At 52.2% G+C, this 18,705-nt stretch overlaps 1 protein-coding gene across 1 annotated transcript in view; it reads right to left on the bottom strand.

Moving 5' to 3' along the window:
- Nucleotides 1-18,389, bottom strand: part of ANOS1 (anosmin 1) — a 175,514-nt gene extending 157,125 nt beyond the window's left edge. The window contains exon 1 of the mRNA XM_082717179.1: nucleotides 18,029-18,389. Coding sequence (XP_082573305.1) covers nucleotides 18,029-18,235 — 207 coding nt within the window. The 5' untranslated portion in view covers nucleotides 18,236-18,389. The remainder of the gene's footprint in view (nucleotides 1-18,028) is intronic.
- Nucleotides 18,390-18,705: the final 316 nt, after the last annotated feature.

Here is an 18,705-nt window from a genome sequence, read left to right as displayed (position 1 = left end):
ACGTCTTTCTCTTCACTTCCCGTGCTTCTTTGGCTCATGGCGGCCAGTCTCACCTTCACGTGGCCTTCTACTTGTGTCCTCACGCCTACGAGCATCTGTGTCCAAATTCCCCCTTTTCGTAAGGACACAGTCATACTGCTTCAAGGGCTCAGCCTGCTCAGGTCTGACCTCATCTTAACTAAGTCCATCTCCACAAATCTTTTCCTCATACGGTCATTTTTGGAGGTACTGAAGGTTCGGCCATCGACTCACAGATCTAGGCAATGGGGGACACAAGTCAACCCTAAACAGCGGCAAAAATAAAGCCCTGAGGCAAATGCTATGTGGTTTGAACCACACCCCAACAGCACCCAGTTGGGAATCGCTGCCTTAATATCTTCACGGATGTTGCCCATTGGCTTCAAAAATCACTGTCAGTGTTTGTTCCTTAACTTCGGACTGCCGGCCACGTCCAGGCATACGGCAGAGCGCAGTGTCTCACTCTGACCCATCTGACTCTCCATCTTGCTGACAACGACTCATCCCTTGTCTGTCTTTACAGAGAGCACTTAATTCTCAGAGCATGTTTGCATCCTAAGGTGGCACTTATTCACCGTAACATAGACCCGTTTCAGATCCAACAGGCCAGCGCTGGGTGAAAACTAATAGCTTAAGGAAGTGTGGAACAGGGCGCCTGGGTGGCTCAGTTGGTTGGACGACTGCCTTCAGCTCAGGTCATGATCCTGGAGTCCAGGGATCGAGTCCCAAATCAGGCTCCCAGCTCCATGGGGAGTCTGCTTCTCTCTCTGACCTTCTCCTCGCTCATGTGCTCTCTCTCACTGTCTCTCTCTCAAGTAAATAAATAAAATCTTAAGAAAAAAAAAATGTTTAAAAAAAAAAAAAAAAAAAAAAGGAAGTGTGGAACAGCCACACATTCATGATGAGAGGGTTCTTGTGCAACAGAATAAGACTCTTCCCAGCCTGTTCTTTCTACGCTACGTCCATGTCCTCAACCTGATATGCTTTATTTTTGTTCCATAACTGGACCTTGACTACTTATGAACTGTCCTCTCTAAGGTTCCCCTGGAGGAGTCTTCATCCTAGACCTCCATCCCTGAACACACGTGGTCAGAGGAGGCACCCATGGGCTCCTTCCCCCACTGACCTGGAACCACAACCGAGGTTTCAAAAGAGAAAACAACGGTTCCAACCCTCTCCTTGGACACATAATTGCAGTGAAAGCGACTATGTCCTCAGTTACGTTTCTGCCGTGGGAGCCACCGCGGACTCCTGTTTCGTAAGCCAGACCTTAAGAAGGACCCCGAATGAGGGACGGCGGGTTGGAAGAAGAATGCGGGTCCAAGAGTCAGAGAACGGAGGACCGAGTGCGAGAACCGGGCACATCTTACCGAGCAAAGAGAGGCACCAGAGAGAAAGCCAGGGCGTAGAGAAGGTGACATCAATGGTTCTCAAAGTGGGGCCCCGAGACCAGAATCATGGGTCGGATGCTTGTCAGACAGGCAAGTGCTGGGGTCTCACGGCAGACCTGCAGCATCAGAAGCACCGGGGCAGGTCCAGGAGCTGCATCTATGATAGGCCTGCTGGGCGACTAGGACCTTTGCTCTAGCTGCAGAACCTCAGGGATGAAAGAACAATTTCCCTTACTTGGCTGCCTCCGACTCCATGAAAAATCCCTCCAACTGGTTCTTTCTCCTCTCTCTCCACGTGTGCCAAGTCGACGGAGTCCTCGGCCCAGCGTCCGGATGTCTCCCCGCATCCCAGTTATTGAAACCGTGTTCTGCATCCGGCAATAAGCCGACCTCTGGATGAGTGTGTGCACACGCACGGGCTCTAGCCTGTGTCTGCACGGGTTGGTCAAGGCGAGGACGCCCCGCACAGACCGGGCCAGTGTGGCCTCCGCTCTGGTTCGGTCTCACCTCTGCCTACGAGCCTCTTTGTAAGAAACAACCCCGGGAAGAGGTTATGTCTTGCTCAGGGTAACAGTGAGGACAAAAAGAAAAAGGAGTTTAAAGGCACTCTCCAGTCTCCGTATTTTTCACAATAGAGGCTGGACAGATGTGAGGCTTGACAGGTGTGATCTGTTGTTCCTAATAAGCAGTTCCCGCAAGGCACATTAACGCCGAGCTTCTGGCAAGTTGACCAGCGGAGGATTAATTTCAAGTGATCGAGCTAATGACTTACAAGCATTAACAGCAGCCAGAGAGAAGCTGTTTCCAGAGAGTAGGAGCTGAATTCTCCTGCTATAACAGCAAGAACGGTTTGAAAATTTCTACTTGCACAAACATTCCGTGCTTCGGAAAGGAGAATGATTTTTCCATTTGCATTGGTACAGAGTATTTTAATAACAGGTTTCATAATACATCGAGTCCTAAAAGTACTTATTCTAATACGAAAGCAAAATCTACCACCTTGTTATACAGTCACAGGCCAGAAGAGTCAGGATTTAGTTGACTTCTATTTGTAGCGGGGAAAACCTAAACAGAAAAGAAAAAAAAAATACTAGAACTACATGTTTTTCCCATTCAAATGGACTTGAAGTCAGATTTTTGTCACATTGTTTGCTTGGGATATATGTTTTTCATGGTGCTAAGTTATGTGTTATTCATTAGAAAGTGCAGAATAATTAATCAAACTAAAATCAAGCACCTTGTAGTCAATTATACCCTGACTTATAGGAGAGTCTAACCCATTCATCAAGATTCTGGGTTATTTTAATATGAACTTCAAAAGACAGCATGCTTTAATGAGAGACCACTTGAGAAAACATGATGAATTAAATGTGATACAAGACGAACAGAAATAACCCCAAGAAGAGACTGAACGTTCCCAAAAAATCAATTCCAGGAAAAATGTGTGTTACCTGCAGAATTATAAGCACCCAGCATCTGGGAAGTCAGGTATGTTTTCATAATAGACTAGATGACCTAAAATTCAATGCCCTTTTGTCCTTACACAATACTTATCCAGGATTTCAAATTTCACGTAAAAATCCTACCGAATCTATTCTTCGGCCTCATAAGAGAATAGAAAATCTCTAAGTGACGAATGCATGTAAGACATCTGAATTCCATTCTCTTTCCACAGAACTAAGCATGGTCAAAGACATTTCAGAGGGTAAGTTTCTGAAACTGAAAACTGAAAAATATTTTATTTACTTTTTCCTAAAATAAATTTTAATTTTTAGAATAGTTTTAAGTGTGTACCAAAAGGACAAGAACGGTGGTGAGACTTCCCACGTCCTCTGCCCCTACACCTGCACGGCCGCTGCGGTCATCAACACCCCCGAGCAGAGGGTACACTTGTCACTACTGGTGAGCGTCCGCGGACACAGCCTGTTCAGCAAGGGTCCGTAGTTGACGCTCAGGTTCACGCTGGGTGTTGGGTGTTCTGTGGGTTTGAGCAGACGTACGAAGACAAGGATCCACCATCACAACAGCACATAAGTAGTAGGCTCCCGGCCCCGAACATCCTTCTCCCATCGCAAACCGGCAAACACTTGTCTCCCAAGTTCTGCTTTTTCAAGAATGTCATATATTTGGAATCACTGTATTGAGGGTTTTCAGATCGGCTTCTTTCCCTTAATAACAGGCATTTCAGTTTCTTCACGTCTGTCTGTGGCTTGGTAACTCATCCTGTCTGAGCACTGAGGAGTATCTGATTATCTGGGTGGACCCCAGTTTGTTGATCCATTCACCTACTAAAGGCATCTTGGTTGCTTCCTAATTTTGGTAATTATGAAGAAAGCTGTCTAAACATCCATGCCAAGTTTCTTAGAAACATGAATCCTCGATTCGTTTGGGTAAATACCAAAGAGCACAATTAGCGGATTGTATGAGAACAGGATGTCTCGTGTCATGTTCAGAAATAAGACTTGACAGAGTAAATTTAAGATCTAATTGGGTTTATCAAGCAGTTCGTGAACGCAGGCAGCACACCATCTGGTAAGAAGGGAGACGCTCTGATGGGCGGCGCGAAATGGCAGGTTCTCAAAGGAAAAGGGTGGGAGGGATTTGTGCCGTGGAGATTCCATCGCGAGAGCAGATCGGGAAATTTCAGGCCCAACTGCTAAAAGCCGCCATTCCTGGGGCAGGTTGAAACGGTACGTGAGCCTGTGGTCTGCTGTCCGGGAGGACAAATGACTCTCATTGGGGACTTGCTGTCTCGGATGGTCTCCTTCTTTTAACACACACGGCCCGCCTGTCTTCCAAAGCGGCTGCACCATTTTGCGTCCTCCTGGCCGTGAACGGGAGTTCCTGTTGCTCCACGTCCCCGGCAGCCTGGCTGGTGTCTGACGTGTTCCAGATCAGGATCGTGCTGGCAAGCACGGAGCAGTATCTCATCGTTCTTTTCAGGGGCATCTCCCAAGGACCTCGGGCACGGAGCGCATCTTTTCATATGCTTGTTTGCCCCCGGTATGCTTCCTCTGGGGAGGGGTCTGTTGAGGTTTCAGGTTGTTTAAATTTGGTTCCTGGACCAGACCGTGCAGCACCAAGGTTCAAGGGGACACACTACTTATTGTCAAATCCCCAGATCTTTGGCACCAGGCACGCATTTGGTGCCCCGCTCTTTTTTTTTTTTTTTTAAGATTTTATTGGATTTATTTGACAGAGACAGAGATCACAGGTAGGCAGAGAGACAGGCGGAGGGGGGGAAGCAGGCTCTTTGCTGTGCAGAGAGCCCGATGTGGGGCTCCATCCCAGGACTTTCAGATCATGATCTGAGCCCAACGAAGGCAGACCCTTAACCCACTGAGCCACGCAGGCACCCCAGGTGCCCGCCCCACTCATCTTAACAGCAACAGTCGAAACTGCTGGGAAGCCACTGCCCTGAGAGGTCCTGCTCACACTCAGTTCCATCGTAGTGAGACCCAGTGAAGCACTTCGACCCACTCACTGCCCCCATGTTCGAGGTCAGGAAATTGAGCAAACGGCAGTGAAATGGTCTCAGAGAAGGTTCAAAGACAGAACTTCTTCAAAAGGAAGAGCAGTTTACTTGCAAAGAAGATCCAAGAGAAGCAGACTTTAGGACCAGCTCACAAAATTAAAAAAAAATATAACAAAAATAACAAAATTTTAAATTACCAGGTATTTGAAGAAAAAAAATAAAACCCTGTATTTTCTTAAAGGTTTACATCCAGAATTTCTAGGACCTATCCTCAGAATGAGCATGATTACTTTTTTTTTTTTTTTAATTTAAATTTTAGGTCGTTAACATACACAGCAATATTGGTTTCTGGAGCAAAATTCAGTGCGGAATGAGCATTATTAGAGAGAGACGCAGTTGCGTCCTTTCAGAAGAAAGTCTGCCGTAGAATGGAAGGGCGGCATTTTTTCCTTCGAATCGCATTTCCTAGAAACAAGTGCCTTTTCTTCTCTAAGTTCTCCAGTGGAGGCATAAATGAGCACCTTTCCAACTCCCACACTGTACGTAGAAGATGGTGAATACAATCCGCTTGTCCGTTTCTGGCTCCGAGTTTCTTTCTCGACCCAGGACACAGGAATATGTAACAAAAGACTCACGTGTACGTGTGTGTGTATATGTATGTATCTCCAGATTTCGACTCGCCTACCTAAATACAGACACGGATGGAGAGACACATCCAGATCCAGAGAAATGTGAAGTAGAAAGAGCTACCCTAGGTCAGGAGGGGTGATTTTGCCCCTCGGCACGTCCTGAGAAAGCCTGAGCTAGGCACGGATGTGTACTACACCGACAGACATGTATATGCAAATAAAAACATTTTACGTAATCTCTACACCCAACGTGGGGCTAGACCGTACAACCCCGAGATCAAGAGTCACACACTTTACCGACTGAGCCAGCCAGGAGCCCCACGTGCATACCAACAAAACTTTCAGCCCTAATTTCATATGGGCTCAAAAGGAGCCCATATGAAGAGACTCAAAAGGAGTCTCTTTATTTTTTTCTGAAATTGTAGAGTACGTGATAGGACTAAACCATACAAACCTTGCCCTCCTAAAAAATAGGTTCCAAATATGACACAAGACCACGGCTCTTGAATAATCGATCGAAATACAAATGGATGTCTTTTGTAAGGTGGTCTCACCTCCAAATAGGTTTTCCTGCGGTCAGCGCAACATTTAACAAGTGAATCCATTCCGTCCAGAATTTGTTTAATTTCTCTGCAGCTGTGAGGACATGATCTCATAATCCCGGATACAAAAATGTGCACACAACAACAACACAGGAAAGAAGCTCCCCACTTTCTTTGAGATTCTGGCCCAAGGGGAAAATAACTTCCCAGATGTAGGCCATTTCTGGAATGATCAGCAAATGGGGTTTGGTTGTGCTGCTTTCCAAGTGGTACAGCCAAGTGTCAAAATAAAAAGAGGGGGAGGTGGTGGGGAACAGAAAAGGAAAATGCATTTCTCGTCAGAGATGTGCTGTACAGATTCACCAAACCTCTGCTGAGGGCCCCCCATGGCCCAGGAAATAAGAAAGGAACTGCAGGGTGCATGCGTTAAAACCGTAAGGGCGCGGTTCCTGTTCCAAAGGGCTGCGACAGCCCGAAACACAGAAGCCAAAATGGGAGAGAAAATGCCCACCTTCCAACAAGGACCGCTCCTCATGGCGGACAAGATCTCGGCTGATTTCTCTGCAAGTCTTGCCACTGAAGAAACGTGAAGCAACCACGGGGACCATACACAGCACAGCAACCCCCCACCCCGCTCCAAGTTTTGTCTCGTTCTTTCAGAAAGGAATCAGGATTGCCGGATGAGACAGGCCGTCGGGCATCCGACGGCTGGTTTTTGCTCCAGTCGTGGGACTGAGCCCTGGGTCGGGATCCACGCTCAGTGCAGAGTCGGCTCGAGATTCTCCCCGTCTCCCTGTAACCCGTCCCCCACCAACACTGTGCTCCCTCTCGCTCTCTCGCAAATAGATAGATCTTTTTAAAAAAAGTCATCAGTAACTTCGGTATAAAGTGAGCATTCTCCTAATTAACAGGCTATATACCTCCAAGCAGCAAGCACCCAGTTTGTGCTGTGATGCAATCCCTAGCTTTCCCTTTACCTGACTCGCCCCCAGAGCAGGTCTGTTGGGCAACGCTGGTTTTCAGCCCCAGGGCCTGGACACCACTGGCGCTCCGTGTAGCTGGCGTGGACTTCTGCTCCCTTCATAAAAGGCTGTTCCCCTACTGGGTGCAAAACACTGCTCCCTGGGGGAAATGGCCATCCAGTAAGGGCTCGCCGTGGAGGAAAGCGGGTGGAAATCTGAGTTAATGCAAAAGAAACTTGCGTGGAGGTTTGTTGGGAAACATTTCTACATTTCCAAATGTGGGGGATATTATTATTATTATTATTCCCTCGTGATTATCAAGGGGCTCGGTATCCACATTGTACAAAGCTGCCCATCGGCTGCAATGCCAGCTAATGGTCCTGGAATGCCAAGCTTCTCTGCAGATCTGGTTTCTTACACCAGCACGCGGGGAACGTGCCCGGGGCACAGGCAACAGATCAGCATACGGTATGTGCCCTCTTTTAAATCTCTCCTGGCATTGCACGTTTGCACGTCTCTTTCTCAATTTTCTCTGCAGTCCACAAAGGGTATCAGTATACATTTCAAGAGTGCCCTGCCTAGCAGTGGGGTAGGCAATGCAACACAGGAGCGGAGACATTTATTTAAGTCTAAAAAAGGGCTGTTTCTCAGTTATGTGTTACTAGAAAATTAAACAAGAGTCGAGGCACATCCACGGCATGAATAATGACGCTGCTCCGGCAGGAATGCAGGGAGTAGGTAAAACCACCTTGAACCTGAAAGCCTGAATTTTGTTTGCATTTAGAGTTTCTCAACTGTTTTAGCCTTTCTTTCAGAGGAGCTGTCAGTAAGGAACCTCCCAGCTAAGAACGGAAGCCATCTGGGTTGTTTCTAGATAAGCACGTTGCTGGCATTGCCGGGAGTGAGGAGCACCAAAAATAATTTTATGGGTTTCAAACATACAAATTATTAATGCGTTATAATATCAGAGTGGATTTTAAAAAAGTGTAGAAATAAGAGGAAAAAAAGCCTCTGAAGTTTGTAAGTCAGTGAATTCCCAATATTCCTCTGACCCCACGTGCCGGTATGATTAATGACATTTTTGGAAAGTGACGCATTGCTTTGCAAAACTAATGTCTTTTCTTTCATTAGAGGGACTCTTGGATTTTTATTTCTGGACTCGTACACTCATCACTTCTTGGGACACAGTAGACATTAACTATGAAATTTTAAACACCATCCATGACGATTAGATGCTAAATTAGGGGAAATGAGGATTTTTGTTGGCTGGAGGTCACCTGAGATCCTGGGCGAACCACGTAAGGAAAACGCCCTTCCCCAAGATAAAGATTCGAGTCACTCTACATGATACAATCTACGTGGTGACAACCTATCCACCTTACTTTTCAAAGAAAGAAGGCAATATGAGAAACAAAATTATGTACTTGTGAGGTCATTGTAACAACGCTTTCTCAAGTTGACCAGATATTAAGTTGGAGAATAAAAATCATTTCAAGGGAAAAACGTTACAATTTCAAACAAAAAAGGTAAATACCATGCAAATTTAAAGGTTCCCTCTCTGGATAGGCTACGGTTTCTCGGGCTCCCCTCAGGATAGATTTGAGCCCTCAGGGTAGGAAAGAATGCCAATTTGTCACCCTGTTCTTCTCACGGGCAGCCGTCCTCACCGTGCAATCTGGTGTCTTACAGGGAGGTTGGAAAGAACCGTCAAGCATAAACACACTCCCGGAACTAAGACGAAAGCAAAGACAGCCAGCATGGAGGGCACCGCGAGGTCCTGGAAGTACCACAGTACACACCAGCGACAGTCGCCACTTGCAAATACCGCAAACGTGTTCCGCCGCCATTCGGAAGCAGGAAACAAGAGCAAAGGCACAAGTCCCCAGACCCCTGGGCCTCCCGGAATGCAACCTCAGACCCTGCGGCACGGAGGAGCCCAGCGAGTTCCAAAGAGCAAGGACCACAGTGGTGCTCTGCCGTGTCGCAGGGTGGTGGACAGACACAAAATTCACTCGCGGGACAAAAACAATGCTTCGTCTAGGAGATGGTCACTGCACACTAAACCATCATGTATGATGATTATAATCGTTTCTTTCCTCAGTTCAGAACTCTCTACAGCTTTTTGCTTCGACGTCTGTCTCTCTCACGAGCAGAAAATGATGCTTTGGAGGGCAGGAGACCCATCTCGCTTGTGCTGGGTTCTCTAGAACCCAAGATCCTTGAAAGGGGATGGTCTCTGACTCATTCATATTGGCTGGAAGAAAAATGTGCATGGTTAAATGCACACGGAATGGGTGTTGATGGACAGGAATTTTTTAAGGCTTTTTCCACCACATCATTACTCTTTCCATTAAGCACAACTGTGCCTCCACGAGCCAACGAGAAACGGAGGGGTGTTTCCCCCCAAAACTGCATGATTCTCAATTACATCACAGTTGGTATTTCCACTCTGTCTTCTCTCACTGTTAATAACCTGAGAACAGGGTCGTTTCGTGTAAATATTTGGGAAGATGACGACGGGTGATGGGATGTGGCTGTGAAGCCTTGGCTACCTCACTTGCAGACCTCGGTTTTATTATCTCTGAAAGAGAAACAGCGCTCGTGACCTCACAGAGCTGCTACGGACGGTCAAACAGATATTTCATGAGACACTGTTCTGTCAACACCAAGACGCTGTGCAACGCAATGCTGAATCCGTTCTAACCTGCGGCTCCGTAATTCGGGAGAGTTTCTTCCTCTGGGGCCACCCCCACGAGGTCGGGCTGGGGTCCTGCCGTAGGCATGATGGGGAGGCCATGGAAAAGGCAACTTCTTACGCTCCTGTGAGGCTCCTTCTCAGGGGCGGGCGGGAGCGCTGGGAAGATCCGATGAAGACCACTGCACCTGCCAGGAGCGTAGCCGAGACCGGCAGGGGACCCGGGAGAAGATCTGTGCACACACCTCCAAGTGCCATGGCCGGGGCACGTTCCTACCCTGACCTGCACAACAAGGGACGTGAGCTCTGTTCCAGCTTCCGGGGATGAGTTCCCCAATGCTGGCTGCTTGCTGAGGAACTGCCCCTCTGTCCCGTCCAGGAGGAGCCCTCAGAGCCCCCGACACACAGACCAAACTGTGGCGAGACTCTGTGTGGACTCATGCTATGCTGGTTGCTCTGGCCGTGAGGAAGCCAGCGTTTGCGGGTCAGCCCGAGAGTCACCTCCCTTAGGACGCTTTCCCGACAGGGCTACGCTCCTTCCCCAGAGATCTCATACGAATAACCCCCCTTGCAGTCACGTGCGGACTGAAGCTGCTTCCCAGGCTGAGCCCCTATGGACTCTACGATCCCCGTGAGCAGGAACCTTACTTAGAGTCGATCTTCGAAAGCGCAGGAACCCACCTGTATTCACAGAAACGAACGGAACAGATTCAAGCGGCTCTTGAACTTTTTTTACTGAAATCATCGGGAGACACAAACTAAATCCAAGTAGCAGAAAATGTTCAGACTCCAAGGGCTTCTTCATCTAGAAAGTTTTTTTAATTTGCATAAAATCTCGGGATTTTTTTTCCGGGATAGAGGGAAAACACCTGAGGGTTCTGAAAGCTGCTGCTTCTTCTCTGCGTCCCGCTACCATCTGCATGTGCTTGAACGAGTCATTTCTAAAAGCACCGAGCCGTCCAATCTAAGACCCAACGGTGCTGACTTAGATCAGCTGAACTCTTCCGGCGGGTGTCCGAGACTGGGTTTCCGAGAAGCAGAGGCGGAAAAGGGGTGTCCTGCGTATGTGCTATCTTGGGAGAAGCCCTCGGTGCAACAGAGAAGGAAGCCGGAGAAGGAGCGAAACGGGGAAGGGATGTCAGCTGGAGACCTGCAGAGGTTTTGTCCCATGAGGGGGAGCACAAACAGCCCAAGAATTATTCCCGCAGGAGGCTGGCCTCCTGTGGCCTCCAGATCTTGCCAATGGCCTCATCACTGCTTCGCCGGCAAGATGGCGCCCATCGGAGAAAGGTTCGTCTCTAAGGGGGAGCCGCTGGAAGCCATCAGCCGCTGATACAGAAGCTGGGGGTTAAGGAGGGGAGGGACAGGTCACCAACCGCATCTCCTGAGAAGGAAGAGGTCTATGACCTGTTTTCAGAATTTCAGAGAATCCAAAAGGAATTGCACATCTTCTCAGATGACGGTCCCCAGGTAACTAAAAGGTCAGGAAGACGTCTTTATCGCTCCGCTCGGTCCGACGGGCCACCTCCTGCTGATGCGAAGCTTGAAAGAGTTGGGGGTCTCTTTGATTAATGAAAAGAGGAGAAACTAGGTCATCCTGAATCAATGCCATATGTTGACAGACTACACGCTTGCACACTACGGGGTCCCGAGCCCGTGAACAGACGTGTGCGAGGCAGCGGAAGCTGGAACTCGAAAGGCCTGTGAGCTCGGACGCGTCTTCCCGAGGCTGACGTATGCAGTCATTTGCACAAGGGCACGGCGATGGGGACATCTGCGATCTCCTGGCCCTGTGTTTCATCGAGAAAATGCATTCTGATCCTATCAATGTGCTGACCGGACTGTGGTCCAAGCCCTCACCCTCCAAACTGTGTGGAATTCTGTAAAGCACTGCCACGTTGTGCAAAGGAACCTCTCACGCCTGAATCAATACAAGCAGAGCCCACTAACCCCTTCATCAGCTTGTCCAACTCCGGTTTTATTTCTTAAAGGATTTTTTTTTTTTTTAAGTCATCTCTACATCCAACGTGGGGCTCAAACTCACAACCCCAAGACCAAGAGTCACAAGCTCCTGCCACTGAGCCAGCCAGGCATTGCCTGCCCCTACAGTGTTATACCCACTGCCAGCAATAAACGCAGACAGGTTACACACTGCAATCATTTCCAAGGAATCATAACCTGAGAGCTTAATCATTGCACGACAGTAACTTTCAACTCCAAGTTACGCCTTCAAACACACACACATGCATGTAGGGTATCATAGGTAACCACATACGGGTGTATAAGAGTATATACAATATAAACATATCGACATACGGGTGTATAAGAGTATACACAATATAAACATATCGACATATACATATATATTTCTTCTTCAACGATACGGTACACAAAGAAATGAACAAGTCAGAAAGTGCCTTTTTTTTTTTTAAAGAGATTTATTTATTTCACAGAGACAGAGTGAGAGAGGGAACACAGGCGGGGGAGTGGGAGAGGCAGAAGCAGGCTTCCCACGGAGCAGGGAGCCCAATGCGGGACTCGATCCCAGGACCCTGGGATCGTGACCTGAACTGAAGGCAGAGGCTTAACAACAGAGCCACCCAGGAGCCCCTTTAATGTGTTTTGGAAATGTTTGTAATAGTCACAATAAGATAAACTTTTAAACCACACTCAAGGAGAACCACTACATTAAAACCAGAAAAATTTGCCCTGAATAGCCTAATGCTTAGCTTTGGTTAAATTCAGAAATTCTTAGAATGACAGCCAGCGATCCAGGGAACCCAGACCAGGCAATATAAACGCCAGAGCGGACGACGGCCCTTCTTTCGGGAACTCTCCAAACCCTCGGCCACTGTGGCAAGTAACCCAGTCTCCCTGCAGGGTGAAGAGACACACCAGGGCTGGGTAAACTCACCAGGACCACGGGAGTGTCCTTCCAGAAGTCTCTGGGGCTGGGCTGATGTGTGGCTGCTAAGGGGTTTTGATGCGATCATTGTTTATTTGCTTTTTCTTGGAGGAGATGCTGGTCCTCCTAGTAGAAGGAGCTAATCACCAGCTTAGTTCTCCCCTTGCCAAAACAAACAACTTCCAATTACTGTAGGGGAAGCGTCTGATCTCTCTCATCGGCTACCTAAGCGTGTCTCCCCGTGGTATTTTATAGGCTGAATAATGTCCCATTAAACAAGAATCTCTTAGCACTAATAAAATTCTAGACCCACAGGGCCCAGGCTGCCTGCAACCTGCTACTTATCTTCCAAGAAGATCGACTCTTTCCCCCAAGCAGTGCCGAATTCTAGGAAAAAGCAGACATGCTCCCCGCTCATCTGCTGTACGCGAGCTATGTCTGTGTTGTACATGACCTCCTATTCTCCTGAGCCTCCTTGGAGACAACACGGGCACAGAAAGAACAGGTTCCGGGTCTCCTAATGCTTAGTGCCATGACTCTATCTGGAAGGCTCTAGATTGGCCTGCATGGTTGCCACAATGAGCAGAACCAGGGCAGACGAGAGTGGTCTCTGCTAAGGCGGATCCCACCTAGCGTACGAGAGGGAGTCACTCTGAAGTGAAAGAGAAAGTGAAGTGAAGAGAAAGAGAGAGCTCATTTCAGACAATGTTCCCTCTTCTTTAATATCCCCACGAGGCTGAAAACACAAGGGGTAGAGGTTATTCCCAAGTGAACGTTGGTGGGCGTCGTAAGCGTGGACACGGTGGAAAACCCTATGAGGGACCCCCCACTTAAGCAAGTGGGCTTAAGCCCTCCCAAGAGTTCTGCACCCTTGAGGTACCAAAATCCACACCAGGGCCGCTTCGTGGACATAGGACCGAGGCATGGGGTCCACGCTTCGGGGGACCAATGACCGGGCTTAATGCTCTGTGGCCAGCACACAGAGATCTCCAAGACTGTATCCTGGGCGGGTGTGTCGCATGGGCAGTCTGATGGAAAACCAGAACTGGTTCTGGAGGCTTGGAGCCTTGGACCATGCGGGATCCTGCCTGCCACTGCTCTTGCCCCTCCTCAGGAAAGGTTCTTGGCTCCGCACTCCCTTGTCCCTGGCACCCCGGTCTCCAGCCAGCCTCTCCCTCCCCACTCCTTGCCCTAAAATGACTATCATACCCCAGGCGCTGCCGGGACCTGGTCCAGGGTCCAAGGACGGTCCGAGGCACGCATGAGGCTGCCCTCATCACACACCGGAAACAGCACCGGGTCTTTAGTGGGCGGGCAGCCAGAGTCCAGGGCTTCCGGGGGGCAAACCCATCCCTGGGGCAGGGATCTGCCAGGGAGAAGGCTGGACTTGGGGCTGCCCACTTGCTGTCCTGTGAACAGGAAGACGGGGAGATCCCTAGCTTGACCTCCTGAACACGACACCCTGAACAAGGCACAAGGCACGCGTCTAGAAGCTTGCAGAAGAGGGTGCCAAGCACGTGTTCTTCCTGGGCAAGCATCCAAGCACCTGGAGACCACAGGCTCCGGTGAGGTCTAGGAACATCCCGCAGGACCCCGTCGTGGGGCTGGGCACGCCATACCATGTGCACCTTGGGGGAGGGGGCTCGCTCTTCCCCCTCCCCACCTTCCTGGGTCTCGTGCGTGTGTCCAGCCGTCTCAAGGCCCCCTCCAGGCCAGGAAACAGAAACTGTGAAATGCCGCGGAGGCGACATGCAAGTGAAATGCTCCGATGTTGGCACGTAGCACTGGCATGGAATAATATAAAGAGGAAGAGTAAATCCACACTCGTCACTGAATTGTTACACTTTTCCTTACTGAGAACAGCCTTGAACAGCACATCTGAAACCCCAGGACACACTGCAAGTGCCACCAAAGAAGGAAGAGCATTTTACATTTTAGATTCTTTAACAACACTCCTTTCTTTTGCCATCTGAAATACTGGACATACGTTTTCATTTTGCACGCAGTCCCGAAAATGAGGCAGTCTTTCTTGAAGGAAATTAACTGCCAACCAACACAATCTTAGAGAGAACAGAATAAAAACCCAACAGGCACCCTCGTTCGGAGCCCAGCTGCACCGTCTCTTCGCTGTTCGAGTAACCTGCCTTCTCAGCACCTGTGTTTGCTCGTGAGCTGGGAAGCAAACAGTACCTTCCTTACACAGCCTTGCCGGGCTCCTAGAACAGAGGCCGGTACTGACTAATCTCCCGGTTAGAGTTAGCTCCCTGGCCACCATCACTCCAGTAACCCAAACACCGGCTACGACCTCCACCTTGCCGGGCAGTTCTTGTCCTCCATGGGACACAAGAGAGGCTGGACGCTCAGGAAGGCGATCGGCCCAAGTGACCCCCCACACGGCAGCAAGATCGGCCTTGTTCCAAAGCTCACATGCCCCGTTCCAGACCCCACAGCCCAGATCTCCTGTTCGTTCGCAGACAGAAGGATGTCCTTCGCAACCCCCTTGGTGAGTGGGATTTGAACGATGCTGTGTGGGGGGCAGGGGCTAACCTGAAGGGGCAGTGTGGCCAGCGCCCGGCACCCGGGGTTGGGAACAGACACCCTGGGAGGTGCTGACTTGCACGGTTTCTTTCCACGAACGGAGCCAGCATTTAGCCGGGACGTGAAGCCGTTCACCATCCGTGATGAAATCCAGAACTCTCCCAGGTCAGGGGCTGGGCCAGAGAATTCAGGAATCCCCCGTCACCGTTCCCATCCCCACGCATCAGTAGTGGTTAGCTTGGGCGCCCGGGCCTGGCTGCGGGCCGCAGGGCAGACAGGTGAAGCCCACCCCGACAGCAGAAGCAACGGCCCCAGGTGAGCAGCATCACGGCTCGGGGCCGGTGGCTGGCAAACGCGTGCAGCTAGGGCACAGACTGTGAGAATGAAGCGTCCCTCTGCAAGCCTGTGGGGCACTGCAGGGCACTGCTCCCCACAGCTCTGAGCCTCTGTCCACACCGTCATCACACAGGTTAGGGTCTCCACAGCCAAGCCCTGGCAGCTGTCACATCTAAGCGTCCCCATGCCAGGCTGGTCTCAAGGATGGAGACTGGCCTTCCGTCCTTAAAAAGAGGCCGAGGGCTGTGGGACAGAAGTTGAAAATGGCCACCTGCTCTGGAAAGAGACTTCTGCTGGGCCTTCTGTGCACAAGGGGGTGGGGTAACCCGGAGAGAAGGGGCTCGTCTGCAAGCTTCGTCTCCCCCTGCCTCTCCAGCCTCTTAATAAACACCACGCGCCCTGTAAGGCGTTGGCAGCAGCCGACTCCTCTGTCATCTCCCAATTATTTAGCAAGAGGGAGGGACAGGGAAGCTTGGGTTTCTAAGGAGAGTGTGTCGCTGCCTTTTCAAATCTTAGGAAAACATAATCCCTGCAACTCGGGTAAATCAGAAAGGCATTACCAGGTTAGGGTTAACCCTCCACCAGTGGCTTGGCAGTTGATGGCAAAAACAGCCGTTCCTAAGTCCTAACAGTAATTTGCAGCTTCTTCCACCCCAGCTAATTAAAATGTAATCAGGATTGTCTGGCGATGTGCATTCTGTCAGCGGTTTTTCTTCGGAAGAGAAATCGTGCCAGGAGACCACAAGAAAAGCCTTTCATGGGAATTGGCTTGATCTAAACTGCTTCTTTAGCCGCTTAAACTGTAAAACAAATAAATTACGGCGAAGGACAGTTCAATTAGAAAGAGAGAAAGAGAGAAAGGAAAGGAAAGGAAAGAAAGAGAGAAAGCAAGCAGAGATACTCTTTCTCTCCAGGAACGGGTCGCTCTGTTTTGCTTTCTGTTGATGAAACAATAGTGCAGCATCTTCCCCGGAGAGGGCCTGGCAGGGCAGGGCGGGGCGGGGCAGGGCAGGGCAGGGCGGATTTGAAACCAGGTGGCCAGGGAGGAACCCTCTCCGGGATGTCGGCGTCATTTCAGCACAGGACGCGAGCACTCGGGTTTCCCTTTGCCCAAACCAGGAGGGACGCGGAGTGCGCCAGCTTCTCTGAAACCCACTACAGGTCGCTTCCCCGAGAGCGCGCACCCCCGCACACGCAGACTTCGCGAGGGGCTGCGGGCTCCGAAGATCCAGCTGGGAGCGCCTGCGCCCCCGGGCGCCAGCTTTCATGAGCTCGCAGGCCAGGATGAACACCCCGAAGCCTGCGCACATTCGCCCCAAACTCCGCCGTCACCACAACCGCCTGCTCTCCCAGCTGAATACCCAGGGCCCCTCTGGAAGCCCCCTTTACCCTGCCCGGTTTAGTTCCTAAGACCGAAAACCCGCGGCAGGGCCCCGGGTCTCCTCCTGGCCTCCGCACTGTTCCCTGCGGCGAGACGGAACCCGAGTCTTGGAACAGGTGAGCCGCTAAGGCCAGGAGCGAGCCGGCCAAGCGGAGACCCAGAGCCCTCGAGAGCAATAAGGCGTGAGCGCGAACGAGCTCGGACAGCGCGCACTCGCGTCGGCGCGGGCAGGCCAGGGGACGCGCCCCCGCAGAACCCGCCAGCGGCGCGAACGCGCCCCCAGCATCCCGGGTTCCCACGGAAGACTTGTGGGGACCCTCGGCGCTGTCGCTTCCCCCAAGGGGCCTGGCAATGCACAAGCGCCAAGCCTCCAACATCCACACTCACTCACACACACGCTCTCTCACACTCAAGCTGGAAGGACCCGCGAGGGCTGGGGGCAGAGAGTGACCCCGGGACTCTCGTCGGAGCATCCCAACGTGGCCCTCCAAGTCCCGCGTCCCCAGGCTTACTCCGCACACTACGCACGGACTCAGAAGCTGCCGGGCTCCGAACGAGCGCGCACGGCCGCCCTGCCAGCACCCTCCCCGACACACACACTCTGGAACACACGACTCGCCGCCTCCGCGGCTCCACGGGTGGGCTGCGAGCCCCGCGCCCGCCGAACGTGAACGCGGCGCTCAGTGGAGACGGAGGTGTCCACCCGCGGGCACCTGCGGGGCCGGGCGCAGCTGGGCGCGCTTCCCGGCCTCGCTCCCGGGGCTGGCGGCGCCGCAGGCCCGGGAGCGCGGGGGAGTTCGCGGGACCCGCCACCAGCCCCGAGTGCCGCGCGCCGAAGTCCTGGGAAACTAGGAAATGCACACACCCACCCGCGGAATCCGCAAGAGGCTCTCCACTGGGCTTTCCACCGGGGAACAGGGGAGTCGGGGACTGAAGTGCACGCTTCTCTCTCCTTTCGGGAGCAAGGAGGCGGCCGGAAAGGGGGAGGTGGGGGTCCGACCGCCCCGAGGGTGAGATCCACGCCGCAGGCGAGCGGGATCTGCCGGCCGAGGCCGGCGAGAAGTTTGGGCGCCGAGGCCGGGAGGCAAGCGCCGCGCGCGCCCCCGGCCACGGCCCGCAGCGCAGGTCGGCCGCGGGCGGGCGGCGGCTCCCCTACCTGGAAGTGCTGGAAGAAGGCGGAGATGCGCGTGATCTGCAGGCTGAGGCACCTGGACGAGCAGCGCGCGCGCTGGACGCTCACGGCCGACAGGGACTCGTCCAGCCGCCGGGCCGCCGCGGCGCCGGGGCCGCCGGCCAGGCAGCCCCCGCAGGCCAGCAGCCAGAGGCAGAGGGTCAGGGCCGCGCCGGACGCCCCGGGCTCCATGGCTGCGGGTCGGGGGCGGGAGGTGGAGCGCGGGCGCCGGGCGCTGGCCGAGGCTCCCAGCTCCGCGCCGGGGCCGCACTGCCCGGAACCTCGCGGCGGCCGCAACTCCGCTGGAAAGTTCAATCATTCAACTCCAGCCCCGCGCCCTCCCCGCCAACCTCCTCCCGGCTCTGCCTCGAGGGGTGGGGTGAGGGTGACAGGCCGCCGCGCCATTGGCTGCGAGGGAAGTGAGTGACAGGGCGGCCGGGCGGAGGGCCGTGGGCTGGGCTACCCGGCCGCGAGCCCCCGCGCTCCGAGGCAGGGCGGCGCCGCCCGGGGCTTCCCGGTGCGCCCCGCTCTGGGTGGTCGGTCTCGCGCGCCGGGCTCCCCAGTAGTCCGCATCCTGCGCCCACTACCACCATCCAGGAGAACGTCGGGCGTGAGCGAGCCCGGCCTGGGGTGGAGGTGCTCCCCTCGGAACGGAGGGCCTC

This window comes from Mustela nivalis, assembly GCF_964662115.1.
Source record: "Mustela nivalis genome assembly, chromosome: X".
NCBI lineage: Eukaryota > Metazoa > Chordata > Mammalia > Carnivora > Mustelidae > Mustela > Mustela nivalis.
Note: the sequence above shows the minus strand (reverse complement) of the source record. Positions and strands in the feature narration are given on the sequence as shown.